The 15,465-nt window shown below is 39.5% G+C and overlaps 1 protein-coding gene across 5 annotated transcripts in view; it reads right to left on the bottom strand.

Moving 5' to 3' along the window:
- Nucleotides 1-15,465, bottom strand: part of LOC122867907 (urotensin-2 receptor) — an 80,734-nt gene that overhangs the window by 39,769 nt on the left and 25,500 nt on the right. For 2 of the 5 annotated variants that reach the window (XM_044179351.1, XM_044179349.1), the window contains exons 1-3: nt 14,044-14,741; nt 11,836-12,551; nt 9,767-10,145 (exon numbers count right to left, since the gene is read on the bottom strand). In XM_044179351.1, the coding sequence (XP_044035286.1) occupies nt 9,768-10,145; nt 11,836-12,549 (1,092 nt within the window). In that variant the 5' untranslated portion in view covers nt 12,550-12,551; nt 14,044-14,741 and the 3' untranslated portion in view covers nt 9,767. Of the gene's footprint in view, nt 1-4,135; nt 7,037-9,766; nt 10,146-11,835; nt 12,552-14,043; nt 14,742-15,465 lie in introns of those variants that run through there. The other 3 variants (XM_044179350.1, XM_044179348.1, XM_044179353.1) reach the window with 3 other exon arrangements.

The following is a 15,465-nucleotide window of genomic DNA, read 5'->3' as shown; positions in this document are numbered from 1 at the left end:
TGTTGAAACAGCTAAGCAATTAAGTTTAGCAATAAATTATGTTATGTATACAAGGTGAAGGCATCTGAAGACCTGTGCTACTCCTGTGTACCTGTGATTGATGTATCTATTGTGTAGAAGGCACTCTGCCCTTCCCAACCAGGGCAGTTGCCTGAGTTACAGATGCGCATGGATGCACACAATGGCAAGATGGCTTCCCCTTTCGCTATAATCGTAGTACCTGAAGTTCACTTAGTAAGCAAGTTCACTTTCTTCACTTTTGACTGGAAGAAATGCACTTTGTAATTAAAACCACACAATGTAATAATGAAATAGTTATTTTGTGAACTAGCTACAGCTGAAAGAATCAAATGAGAATTTATGTGCATAGGATGCCATCTAAAGAAAATCACAGCTGTCTGCAGCTCTTTTTAATAAAACAACTGCTACGGAGACAAGAAATAATGGTGTCAAAAGTGGACAGGTGAAGCATAAGAGAGGTGGGCCTAGTTGAAGGCCCACAACAGGAGGAGCAAGGGTGGAGTAAAGGAATAGTATTAAACCTATATCAAATTGAACTCTACAGTTTGTTTGTATTGATTGAAGTAGTAGATCTACATTGAGGTAGGGGACCTAACTCCATCTGGCCCTTAGGGTTTTTTCCCTACGTCAGCACCTGTACTTTTCTGCCATGAAAAAGGCTGTGTCCGAAACAATCCCATGTTCGCTATTCCCCCTTATAACAAACACTCAATGGTTTACTAAATTTTCAAACTGCGAGACACACCTCCCCGGGGGTGTGTGGGAGAGTTGAAGGGGAGGCACGGAGGGAGAGACATGAGGCAAAGATACTGCAAAAAAGGGACTGGTGCATGCCTGTGTTTTAAAAACAGTGTCTTTCTTTTTACGTATTTCCTTTGGGAAATAACTGTGTAATGTTGCCATGGAGTCAGTGAGGTAGCTGTAAACTACACCAGAGTCTTTTTACCATTTAATATTGTTTGCATTTTATTAATGGGTACCATGGAAGTCATGCTGCATTATCAATTATGGATGGAATAATTTGTAAGTGGATTAACAGACAACCCTAAGGGTTAACCAGGCACTTTAGTTGCGTAAATATAACCATACCTTACATTCTACAACCACAAGATTGTTCTAACCTTAACCAAATTGTTTTATTCACAAAAAGTTCTCATTATCTGGGGTTTTGCAGAATCATCCAGTACCAACCTTCTGTTTGGCCAATGGGTTGGGAAAAGGGACTGGATGTTACAAATGTTTACTGTAAGGTGACAGTACTACTGCCCAATCAATCGGGTTCAGTTGTTTTGAGAGGTATATTGCTCTCAAGGTCAGCATCCATCCTAGGACGTGGAAAACTGATGGCTCTGCAGTTCCATTTACTGCTGTTATGAGGTGCAACAATAGTTCATATTGATTGACACTGCTGTAGGAGAATCTTCACAGTTCAACTCACAACTTCTGTTTAGAGGTGAAAGAAAGCAAAGGAAAGCAAAAAGCCCATTCAAATGCAAAATTTCTGTCACGGTTTTATACATTGGAACATTATGTAACACCTTCCACTGAGCTGTATCATCCTCTTCTTCTGCAAAAATACACAAACATTTCCATTATTAGAACAGGACAGGCACACAAATGGAAACAGCAGGAGGAGAAGATGACAACAAAAGCCTGCTGCATGATTTTGGAGGTAAGACAGTAGACATGGATCAACACATCAAGCACATGGCTGATTTTTAATGTCTTAGTGTTGCTTGTGTTAAGTGTTGAACCCCCCATACTGGGATGCAAAATTGTGTGCAGATGCCAGACACCTTTGTCCAGGGTCAGAGGATAAGTATTTACAAGCATGTGTGCGGCCGAGGACCTGAGGACTATAAACACACACAGCTGTCCTGGGTCAGTCACACTGCTAAACACACACACATCAATACTTTTACACAATCCTAATCCATATTCTGCTTATCTTAAGGTTCAGTATAGTCTGGGTACAGTAGGGCTTATACACCAGCCTTATCTTTCTGATTGATATGATCTTACCAAGGCTGGATTACCAACTGGGCAAAGTGGGCAACTGCCCCTGGGCCCCCAGGGATCCCAAAAGGAATGGGTTTACTGGGTGTTAATAAGTTGCGTGTAAATTAGTGCGCATGCGCCAACGTGCATGCTGCCTGTTGCCGTAGCTCCGTCTCGTCGTCTTACTTTTTCCAACTTTTAGCTTTCCTTTTTCTTCCAAACTTGAGTAACTTGTGTGTAAGTATAATTAAAGAGTTTCCCCTCGGGGATCAATAAAGTATTTCTGATTCTGATTCTGATACTAATTCGATTAAACGTAAATTCATCAAAGATGAACGCCGTTAACTTGCTTTGTGCTCCTGTTAGCACGTGAAGTTAGCTGGCAGGCTTTGTGTGTGGCACCCGTTTGCGCTAAACTTTGAAGCAGAGATCTAGCAGGCTCTAGTGTCGCTGCAGTAAGATCACCCAAATGAATGAATTCATCTGTGGAGTCCCAACAACACTTGCTGTCAACCGCTGGAGTTTCATCATTTCCTACTTGCTTACTTTGCTAAACTCTGCACATACTGTCATTCATTCCCAAGTCACGTGATTGGAATCTGGGAAAGAACAAAAACATGATGAATGAGCTACTGACAGTCAACTGCTGAAATGCATGTGGTTTAATCTAATGAGGATAAAGGAGTGTGACCAAGGGGGAAAAAATATGTAATACATTTATGTGCATCAAATCATCAGAGAAGCCCATGTTTCATCAGCTTGAGACCTTTCTAAATGAGGGTTGTAAAATTAACAGGAACCCTGCTAAGATAAGGGGGCACTCGATCAATTCCAGTCTCTATATAATCTTGTAGAACAGCAGTGGAGGGTGAGTCAAGGTGCTTATTGATCGCACTGGAGACTTTACCAGAAAATATAGCCTATAGTTAGTACAGGCAAAGCTTCCTATCACCTATGATGAGAGGAGAGCAGCAGTTCCCAAAATGAGCCAAGTCAATGTAATAAGCTTTCAGATATATGGGTGGGAGATCAATAGTCCTTTCACCATCATGAGTGAAAGAGAAAGAGTTAGTGTGTGCTTCTGGATGACCTTTACAGAAGTGACCTCTGCTTGATTCTGCCAAGAGACCCTCAGTCCAAGTGTTATTTCATTTGGCAGCTGAGATGGAAGTTCTATGGGAAAAAGGCTATAAGATGATAACCAAGTTAATGAGTCCTCTATCAATATTTCTATAACATTCTCTGGCACAGCCTGTGACAGATGAGGATAGCTTTAAAGTGGGGCTGACATGTGCAGCTCTAGACATGGGATTAAAGAAATTATAATGAAAGATGGAGCAAGTCTGGTCTGTGAGGAAATTATTATTTCATAGCTCTAATAGCGGTCAAGGCTTCTCTTGTTTGATCTTTATGGAGTTTATGGGGCAAGATTTGTGCATAGCTGCCTGTAGATGCTATGAACATATAGCCTACAAAGCTGTGTAATTTGATATCCTTGGTGATTTATGCCAACAACCAAACATACATGCTTAGCACGTTAACATGCTAATGTTTAGCAGGTATAATATAACCATGTTCACCATCTTAGTTTAGTGTGTTGGAATGTTAGCATTTGCTAATTAGCACTAAACGCAAAGTACAGCTGAGGTTGATGGGAATGTCACTAATTTTGAGGTACATCATCTTGCAAGACTTCCGCTTGCTGCCTTTCAACCACAGCCTCAATTCTTTGTATTTCTTCCTTCCTTGCATTAGTTTTGCTAGTATTAGGATCTCTAAATTGAGCACTTTAAGCCAGAGAAGGTTAAATGAAGAATTAGAATTTAAACTTTATATTTGTTCTCAAAGAACCGGAATCTGAGAACAACTGGAAATTTAGTTAATGGATGGATGTGCTAAGGCCGACTGCAGATTGACTTTGAAATTAGTTAGGGTTATCCATACATTTTAAGAGATGTTAAAAATTAGTTTTAGAAATTAGATTGAAAAAAAACAGAATTAAGATGAAAGATTGTATTTGCTAGAGAATATTCTGAAAAGATGGCTGTAATATTAATTTTGACTTCACTTGTAGTTTTTGTATCTACTAAGAGTAATGGTTATTTATTGAGTCCCGAGCTGATCCTAAGGATTGGTATTGGGGCAGATTCTGTCGTATTTTAAGGGATCGGTATCGGCTAAAATAAAGCTGATCAAAATCTGATCTTTTCTTTACTGAACTCTACTGTGTTTGTCCAACTCAGCTGCTAGTGTAGCAGCACTGGTCTCCTCTACGACAGCCAGGCTCTACAGCACATCAATTTAAATCAGAAACCAGAAAAAGTGACTCTCTTGCTTCTTTTCTGCCTTTTTTCTTAATAAAGGATTTATTCCTATAAAACGCTGAAAGACAATACTTTAAAGTTAATGAATAATATATATGGCTATGTACAAGTCATTTTATTGTAGCAGTTTGTTTAGTTTCTTGTATGAATTATTCACCTTTTCTGTTCAGGCACAGCTGACATAGTGGAATATTACTCGAAATTCTTTTTTAATTAAATGTCCCACTTCTTTTGCTGACTAATTTCCTCTCCTTATCTGGGAGGAAAAGGGCAAGCATTTAGACATGTCACTAGAACAATGAAAATGTGAGATTTATTACTGTTTTGTGAACATGCTACATACAGAAGGGGTTATTCATAATCATATAGGCACAGATTATGTGAATGTATATGTCTCTGTGTGGTACCATTTATAACAGCCCAGACTAGGGTTTTTATCCAGACACTGTTCTTGTAAGTTTTTATTTTGTACATAATTGATACCAGTGCACAAAGTTGATATGGATGGGAACAGGCAATACCAAAGCAACTAAACAAATGTCCTCATCACCTCTTATCCTAGTTACATTCCTGGGAAACTAACAACACATTTCAGGGCAATCTCAGACCTGTGTGTGGGGGGAATATTCATCTTTTATATGCATGGAATAATTAAGCATGTCAAGGGGAGATTCCATATGCCCTTGCTGCTGTGGTGAATACTAAACCACAGCCCTATAAAACTAGGCTATACAGTACGTGTTTTCCACAGTAACTACTAAAAATGCCTGGTTCCTACCATTTCCTGCATCCACTGGCTGCTTCCTGGTGTGGCCTGCATGGCAGTAAACATGCGATGCTATCAGCATGCATTAGGAGTGAGGGCACTTCCATATAGCCTGCCAGGCAGCTGTCACCATGTGGATTCATGAGTTTAGCCTGCAACTTTTTTTATTGAGGAAACATTTATGGGTCACTTTAAAATTTAGCACAAATTTAGCTGGTGCTGTTGCATTGTCAAGGGGCTCTTTTACAAAAATCCACTTAGGACAATGAAAGACGTGTGTGGAAACCAATAAAAAGAAAGAAAGGTATAACTTTTAAATAATTTTAAAAGGAGTAGGCTGAAAGTAAAATATACGATTGCATTTTATGACCCATTGAGTTTTCCAATAGTTCATTTATTCCAAAAATTGATTTTCCAGAGGTGCTGTGGTAAAATCTGTCTCCCTGAGCCGGCCTTTGTATGCACCATTTTCCAATAGTCACCAAAAGTCAGCAGAGCCAAATGTGAAGTAGCTGCTGGTATCTAGTAATTAAGAAATTAATAATGAATAAAATTGGACAGTGTGGAAATATATAAGATTTAGCCTGGTTTTATACACTTTTATTAGTCAGCTAAACATTTATCTATCATACAGAGATAATACATTTTCCTTGCAGAGAAAGCAAATTATATTATAGCTTCATGCTCACAGAATCCAGTCTTATCTTTGCTGCTGTCTCCACAGGTCATTTAACCGATGTGATTTCACAGTAGGATGATATACAATTGATCCACACTCTCAGTTTGTTATTATGGCTTCTTTGTTTTACCTCTCATGTCCCTCACTTCAAAAGCAAATTAGAGGATTTTCCAGCTGGTGGGTTGTCATGTTTGTGATAGCTGTTATATGTCATTATAATTAAAAGCTTATACTGTAATCGGTAAATTAAAACAGCAATTTGATATTTCCCCCCTTGTTCGTTTAAAAGAAAACACATTAGGACAGATTGTGATTGCACAGTGGCTTATGAGTTGTACATAACAAGCCTTCTGTGTGCCTCTGCAATCATGCTGCACATTTAGTTTATAATGTCATTTTAGAAAATCAAAAGTATTGGAAAAGTTAATTGAAAAATGTTAGCAATTACAAATTAGTCATTGAAAAAGTAATTACGTTACTTTACTCATTACTCAGCTGCAAAGGTAATTCATTGCACTACCCAGCACAACTCTGTCAAAGGTGCCTTTAAAAACCCCAAATAAAAGCACACACACATTCAGAGTCTTAGACTTAGTTTGGTGGTGGCGATAGTATTGGAGAAATACTGTGCATGTGTGTGTCTCCCTGTGTGCCGGCACAAATATGGAGCCATATTCTCTACTGTTGTAAATTATAGTTGGTGTCACTCAGCATATCGCATTCCAAAGCAGAGTAGTAATATATGACTTACTACTACTCTCTCACTGCAGGCAACCTGGGCACACACCACCCAGTAATCTAGGGTAAAGCAATACCAATACTGTATATTAGCTGAGTGCTAAATTATGAACAGCATTGTAAATATTGGATTTTTCCTTCTGTTTTCCCTCTTGTGGGATGAATTGTAATGATTGGTGATATTATTTTAGGACATAAAATAGTCTGGTTTTATTAGAGAAGTTATGGGGGGAAAAGGCAAACACTCAGCTATAATATCCTGCTGTGTCATTCTGGACTTAGTTATGATCCATATTTATTTTAGTTATTTATTTAGTAGAATCCTATGTGTTGTGTGTCAGCTAGCCTTTTCACTGCATGACAGGTTGTGCTACCAAACTCTCTAAGTGGCAAGTTAGTGGCAAGTGTGTGCCTGTGTATGTGTGTGCGTCCTGCCACCCCACCCCCTTCGTCCTGCTCTTCACCCTCCGCTCCCCTCCGCTGCACCAGGATTTGGTCCTCCAGCTTCCTCTGCAAGGAACATTTGCGACCAACATCTTAAACCCATCTAATGAGTCATGCAGACTGACAGACACATAAATACACACAAAATATTTATGTATTGCAAGAAGTGGGGCATATGGCGATGGCACAAAGCTAAAAAAAATAATCTAACTTTATACAGATCCCAAACAAAAGCCATCATTCAGTCTTTGAATATAGTAACAGGATTGTTAAAAAAGACACTTCTGTCAGTTAAAAATTGAACAAATGTAGAATCTGACAAAATTCAATTGAGGAAAAGGGTCCTTGAGGCAATATGAAATAACAACTATAAAGGATAATATTTCAGTCATAGAGTTACTTTATAGCTTTGGGTAATACTCAATATGATTGAGAGGTAAAGTCAAGCTGGAAAATCTGATTGCCACCTTATTGTAAATTTTGACACTGTGCATTTAGAATGAAGTGTTCCATGAATAATGTATTTTCAAATGTTTATATACTAGAAATATTCAGAAATGTTCGACAATGGTATCACTGCAGAAAAGCATTCAACAAGACAATAGATACAATTTAATATATGAGCATGGAAGTTCATTTTTGACCTTTGGGAAAAGTATGTGTAACAAAACAATACTAAGTTCAAAGGTCCACCATGATTGAGGGACATGTCTAATTTTCTGACCAGTTTCTGTTTGCAATTTAAATTGTAATTATTTTTAAATTAGAGGTGGTCAACTTAGTGTTAAACTAAAGCTTTGTACTGAGCATATTCACTAACCTATCTTAGCCTACTTTTACATGAATGCACTTGCTTGCTGTTGAGGTTCTATTTTTTTTACCCAGTTAGAGAAAAGTCAATTTCTAAGTAAACTTGCCTAGCATTCTATAGAAAACAAGAGCATTTTAACTCACATTTATTTAGATATTACATTAGCAGCATACTAAATATTATTCAATGACATTCAAAAGTGGCACGATATTTATTAATAACAGCTACATAGCTTTCCAGTTATGGTAATTAAACTGCTAAAGCATGTCTGAAAATGTTAAATACAAGACTGACAACACCCATTGTTGACAGCTCTGCACTGTAGCAGTTTAAACTAACATTAATGTTAGCTTCGCTGACTGAGGACAGACCGCTTCACAACCCTGAATCCCAGAAGTCCCAGAGCTTTTACCGTGACAAGCTGATGCTATTATGCGCTTAGAAGTTTAACTGGCGTATTCCAACAGCTCTGTCTGCCAGCTTTCAGTCATTTACACTTGACAAGTACTGAGCCACCTGCTAGCTTCATCTCTAAAAATTGACATGAGGCGATTATCTAGATCATTTATGTAAAGACCTGCCATTCTATTGGTCTGTTATGAACAGAAAAAAGACACAGCACATGTTTTAGACATTAAAATGCCACATGTAAATATTATCAGCATGCAGAAAGCATAACCAGACAACAGCCAAGAACTTGTTTTTGGTGTTTTACCACTCACAATGAATGCTAATTAGCTGAGTACCTTTATAATTGCGATTTTGATATAAAAACAATTAATTGTTCAGCCCTCAGGTCCCCCTACTATTCCACAGAAAACAGTGAGATGCAGTACGTTGAAAGCACTGAAAAGCTGTGGACCTTTTAAAGGTGGGGTATACGATCCTAATCTAATACACATCTTTTTGTCAAATTCAGCGAATATCTCCTCATGGTCCGCTAGCTGTCTGTTCTGTGTGTGTGCTGAATAAAAATAAAAATCCGGTGTTCGTACACAACCCTGGCTCTGTAAATGGGAAACAAACAAAGTGGCTCGGACTGAGCCACACAACACTATTCCAGCCATGATTTGTGTGTCAAGTAATGTTAAATGACTTGCCCACGGACATTCAGCTTACTTTCTAGTTTGCCAAAAAAATGCTGTTGTTGTGATGTTAGCTATAGTAGCAGGAGAGTTGTTGCAGCAGCAACTGTAGCGACAGTTTGCTAACCCACAACCTAGCTAACATTAGTTAGATTACTTGCTGTGTCGTTGTTCGCTCTATATCTATGGTATTTGTCCTGGTATTGGATTTCTCCAGAATCGCATACCCCACCTTAAACTTAGGTTAAGTTACACAGTGTGTAATATACAGTATGGTCAAATCACACCATTATGAAAATAGGAGTGACCAAGATGGAAGAATATTTAATATTTTTGATTAATGAACTGGCTTAGAGTCATTTTCTTTCAAACAGAGGATTGTTTTCCCTCTCTATAGATGGAACTGTCTCATTACTCATATGAAATATGAGTTTGATTCGTTCATGCTTTGTGCCCCTCGAAGGAGACAGTTATCCAAAACCCGTTAGCACAAACACTTTATTGAAGGAATCACATTGCTGTCTTTCTCCAGCTCACCCACTTCCATACATAAACATCAAGAGGCACCAGTTGTCCCATATGGACATGTTTACACTGCATTACAAGAAGTAGGAATCCTAAACAGACTTGTTTTCAGAGGTCCAGAAATCAATGAAATCTGTAATCACATCACAACCTATCAGAACCAGGCTTTCCTCTGATAGAAAACTCCAACAAAGCCCCCAAGCCTAAAGCATCCATTGATTCCCAGGGTTTTGGTGCATAATTAGTAGAAAGATATAAAAATAGCTGGAAACTACTGCAGCACTAAGCTGTGTTTAGGGAATGTGTTAGGATGTAGTCTAGAGATTCTCATACTTTTGGTTTTCTCATCAAACTAAATCAGAAATGTGCTCCTACCTTATAAACTGCTGTTATGTGCTCGCAGGGAGGCTGTGTGCGTGAGCATAAAGCTCTCAGTACACTGCTGACTGCTGGAAGATGGCGACCTGCGTGGTGACCGCTGAAATCGACTCCTCCTGTTGAAGTAGCTGCCAGCTGTCCAGGACCGCTTGTGCTTCCTCAGGTACTCCTTGTAGTTCTTGGTGAGCAGCGTGTACAGAAAAGGGTTAATGCAGCTGTTGGAATACGTCAGACACGTTGTCAGGTAGTTGATGTTGCGTTTGGCTTTGGTGGACAGGGACAGTGAGGGGTGGAACTGACCCAGCAGCTGCCAAATCCAGAAGGGCAGGAAGCATGCCCAGAAGAGGAGAACGATGGTGAAGATCAGGTACAGCACCTTTAGGGACATAAGACCACAGAAAAGAACCATTAATGAGAATCAATGATGCACCGGAAAGTGTTCCATTAATGTCAGATGTCTATTAAAATGTTATCATCTGGATACTGAGATAATTCTATACATGTATATCACCAAACGACACATAGATAAACGCAGTGTACAAAAAGATATATTTAGGCTCAAGTATAGCAAATAACACACCCTACTATAATAATATATCATAACCTTAGTTCTATGAAAATAGATGGAGCCTTCAAGTGAGCTCCTTTGGTTTTGATCACTCGTCTTGCACTGTAAATTTGCGTATGGTTTGTCAGAAAATCTGGTTGAGCCTGTACAAATCTATGAAAGCTGGCCCTGGTTAGGGGTTGACCCCTACTTATTTTTCCTCCAGTGATCAGTACTATGAAAGCCAAGGACTGCTTATCAAACCCTGCCTCTCTTATCCCAGCATGATCACAGCAAGGGATCCACAGTTGCACACATCATTGGTACGCACAGAGAGAATGAATTATTCCTGTAACAAATAGTGGCACTTTTGAAAGTTGGACAGTCTGCATTCTCTCTTGCTCCAAGGTACAAGCAAATCCTATGAACAGCCTTTAATGCAACTGAAGGGCAGCATTCGCCACAATGTTAGTCACATTGATAAGACGAAATGAACCCGTTTTAAGCCTTGCTATGAAGCAAATTGGAACGGCTTTTGTCTCAGCGTGAGCAGAAAGCAAGAGGGGAATGGAAAATAGAAACCTGCAGTAGCAGGGAGAAGATTGATAAGGATGCTTTAGGGAAAGTGCGAACTGATGCTGCTACAGTCATATATTCTTAAATAGCAACAATTTATCTTTTATGATGACAGTGTTGTTAATGACAAACTCTTACCCAAACAGAGAGTCATACAATAGCTGTGAGACAGAATGTCACAAGCCTATGAGCCATGGGATAGGTAGCACACTCTCCATGAGGAGTATGACTGAATCAACAGCCTTGGTGAGTGGAATGTCTGTGGTGGTAGTTTGCATAGCAGCATCTTGCCTAACTTCCTGCCTATTCATCAGGTTCTACCTGATGGATGTGTCTGGATCCATCTCCAGCTGAGTTTCAGACTGGGGATCCTGCCCACCAAAAAAGGAGAACCAAGAATTAGCATTGGTGTAGAGACTATCCTCCCTCCACATAGGGAGGAGGTTGGGGCAGTTGGGTGGGTCGACAAAAGGTCAAACTTTCACAGGGGAAACCACTATTCATTTTCTGCCTCCTGCCAACAGTCAGCATTTTTTTTTTAACCAAGAGCTCGATCATTCCCCAATCTTAACCAAGTAGTTATATTTACTCAAACGTGATCTTTCTCTTACCCTAACCAAGTCGTTTTAGTGCCCAAACCTAACCAAATCTTAACCATAGAAGTGCCAGATTAGAAAGTTTGTTTTTGTAACAGTGATTTGTAACAGTTTTGGAAGTGACTGACAGTTGATGTTGTTCTGCCGATATGGGTGTCAGATCAGAAAACACTTGTGTCATTCCAGAGGGCATGCACAAATAACAAATGTTGTTGTTTAACTTGGAGGATTTATTACTTGGAGTAGGGTTGTCATATATGACAGAAAGCCCAAAAAGCACTATTAGAAAGCAAGCTTGTGTGAAATAGAACCATCCCTTAAAGTACACTATCTTGTGATGCACTGACCTTTTGATTGGGAAGTTTCTTCGTCTGTTTGAAGGTCTCCGTCTGTGAAATCCAATAAGTGCGTGCAAGCTGGATGTAGAGATAGCCAATGATCAGTCCTGGGGCGACAATGCTAGTGCAAAACAGGAAGGAGATGTAAACTTTGTAGGAGAGTGGCGACAAGGTGGGCTGACACATTGCCTTATTGGCCACTGTCATTAGCTGAATGCTCACGATCATCGGTAGGGTGAGGATGAGAGATGCAGCCCAGACCAACAGAGCGATGGCCTTCCGGTAACTTTTAGACCGCTTGACTGTGTCAAGTGGCTTGAGCACAGCAAAGTAGCGCTCCGTGCTCATGACTGTCAGCGTGAAGATACTGGCATGCATGGTCAGGAAGTCCATGCTGATCAGAATCCGACACCCTGCGTCCCCAAAGTACCATCCCTTTAGGAAGTGTGTGCAGACTACAAAGGGTATGGTGAGAAGATACAGCAGATCTGCCAAAGCTAAGTTTATGATGTAGATGTACATAGAGGCTGCAGTTCTCATGGAGTGGCACATGACCACCAGGGTGTAGATGTTCCCCAAGACTCCGACGAGGCACATGATGGAGAGGATGGTGCTGATGGTAAAGGTGGCGGCTGTGTCCTCATGCGCATTCAGAGGGGGGTCGGTGGCATTGGCGCCCCTTTCCACCAGGACTCCCACAGGCTCCATGGACACTGTGGTCATATCTGGATGCGTGGGAACAGAAATGAAAAAAAGACGTTTGGTAATTAACCCTTGTCTTCTAACTTTTACTATTATTTCATTGAAGTGGATCTTATATAAATGTGGACTATTATAGTCCGAAAAACTATACTGGCCTGTTTTATTTCATTTATAATCTTCATTTGTGCCGAAAGAAGAAGTCAATAGGGAAGGACCTTCGACTTTCGATGCAAAGCTTCTTTTCAGGCTCCATCTCAATTAGTCATTTGCAAAATCTGAATCTTTCAGTTGTAGTGCCTCTGACTGCTTGCACGTGACCAACTCACTTATATTGAGGGAAATTAAATCCTTCATTTTACTCATGGTTTAGAAAGCAGCTCTGAAAATATCTTCCAGCTCAAGTCAATTCAATGACATTTTTTAGAGTAATATAAAACACCATGAAGTATGTTCTGTTACTCAAGTATTCCTAAATTGATCATGAAGTAAGATGTAGGACAAGTTTTTAAACAGTTAATGTCTTTGTTTCTGACCTCAGGTTTTAAGATGACATGGCACAACTGTCCAGTGGTGGAAGAAGTTTTCAGATCTTTTACTTAAGTAAAAGTAGCAATACAACATTGTAAAAATACTCAGCTGGTAAAGGTGGGGCTATTTTTAATTATTATATATACTGCTGGGTAGCTTAACCTATAATAATATATTATAATTATAATTAGTTGATTTATATTCTGTATTAAAAATCTACATTTGCAAAGTAACTAGTAACTAAAGCTATTAAATAAATGTAGAGAAGTAAAAAGTACAAAATATGCCTCCAAAATGTAGTGGAGTTGAAGTATAAAATAGCATAAAAAGGAAATACTCATGTAAAGTAGAAGTACCACAAAATTGCACTTACGTACATTACTAAATGCGCTTAGTTACATTCCACTGCTGCAAATGTCTGGACTGAATGTGAACAGGAGTGCCACAGTCTGATTTAGCTGATTGCTTAATGCTGTTAAAATTAGCAAATCTTATGGTGAAAGAATTTCTGATGGAAATGAGACCTAAAGTTACTGGGTGATATTCTGAGTATTATTTACGTCATTTCAGAGGGCTGATGACGAAATGCATCCTCACTCTCTGAGAGTATACGGGCAGAACGATGCAAGTGATTGCATGCACCCAGGGCATATATTTGAAAAAGAGCCAAATGTATCAGAGTTGATGCAACTGTTGAAGGAACACAGAGAACTTTTTACTCAGTCACAGAGGTCTCCCTTTGTTCAGTCTAATGCCAAGCTGTCAAGATTCAGACAGGAATAACTGAGAAAGTATTCTTCCTTTGTGACATATGCTGTTCCAAAAGCACCGGGGGGGAAATTAAGTCAGACGTGGTTAATATTGCATTTCACTCCTCACTAATAGACCTGTCTGGAATGCTCCGATAAGCACAACAGCCCATAGTGCATGCATGTAAATGTATCTTTATGGGCAACTGCAAGTGAATTAGAATACACACAGTCTTACCTGGAGTGCCTCCCTGGACAGAGGGGTTTAACACTTAGCTGTAGTTCCATCAGCCATGCTTTGTCTCACTTTGCTCCTCCAAACTTCACACTTACTGCAAAAATATCACACTCCATAAAAGTCCCAACAGATTCTACAGAGTATGTGAGAGGTGAAACGCGCAGGTGGAACAAAAGGAAAAACAATATATATCCAGCAGTCTCGAGGGGGAAAATAACCTAAATCAGTCATCTACCACAATGAAAATCCCCCCATTGTTGAGTAGTCTCTCAACACCAAATAAACCAATCCAAGTGTCTAGATTCAAGGGAAAGCTGCACTTATATCAGCCTTAAAAGTTCTCTTCCATTCCTTTTACCCTTTGTGCACCTTGGTAGCATCCACACAATGCATGTCAGCTGTGACATCAGCAGCAGAGTAATTTAATTCAGAGGAGAAAATATAAAAAACGAGAGAACATCAAATGAAATGATGATGAGATGTGAGGATCACATCAAACTACAGCTGGTTACGGAGAATCCTCCCTTAGACTGAGAGAGAGTATGAGAGAGAGAGAGAGAGTGCCAGAGGTAGAGGGAGCAAGAGAGGGGAGAGAGAGAGAGGGATATGAGCACACTATTGGTGAGGCACACTCGCTCAGAAGTCCAAAGTGGGAGGGAGAAGACGGAGAGAACAGGCAAGAGAGAGGTATGCAGGAAATGTGTTCTGCTCTCTCTCTCTCTACTCTAACCCCTATGCCATCTATTTCCATGCAACAGGGGGGTGTGCAATAAACTGATATGCAACACTGGGACTTGAGACACATTACCCCGTTGACACAAACATACATGCAGTATAAATCAATAGCTAAAAAGACAGCCAACACTGCCCATTTGTTCCAGCGTGGAATATCCAGTGTCCATTGTTTTAAATGGATAGTGCCATGGTCAATGTCACCTACCACTGCAGCAATTCACCCAAGCACAGTCATCAAACATAATTCGCTACAGGGGTGCCGATCCAAGCTAAACAATGTCTTTGGCCTTCTGTTGCTGCTCATACAGGCTACTGGGGGACAAAGTCATTTGGAAAATTGTATGCTGAGTAGGAGCCTTTCTTGCTTGTGCTCTCCCCCCTTGACACTGCCATTTTAAATGAGAAATGTGAAAAAGTAAAACAATGAATGTGTGAAAAAGTATGTTTGAAATTATTCTGATGGAATGTTTTTGTTTTTAAGGTGGGTTCAGAGTGTGAAGCGAATTTTAGAGGCAAAATGATATATATATATGATAGATACACATATATAGATACACACACACACATATATATATATACACACATATATACATATACACACATATATATATATATATACATACATATATACATATATACATATATATATACACATATATATGTGTATATACATATATATACACACAC

This window comes from Siniperca chuatsi, linkage group LG20, assembly GCF_020085105.1.
Source record: "Siniperca chuatsi isolate FFG_IHB_CAS linkage group LG20, ASM2008510v1, whole genome shotgun sequence".
In the NCBI taxonomy this organism is placed as follows: domain Eukaryota; kingdom Metazoa; phylum Chordata; class Actinopteri; order Centrarchiformes; family Sinipercidae; genus Siniperca; species Siniperca chuatsi.
Note: the sequence above shows the minus strand (reverse complement) of the source record. Positions and strands in the feature narration are given on the sequence as shown.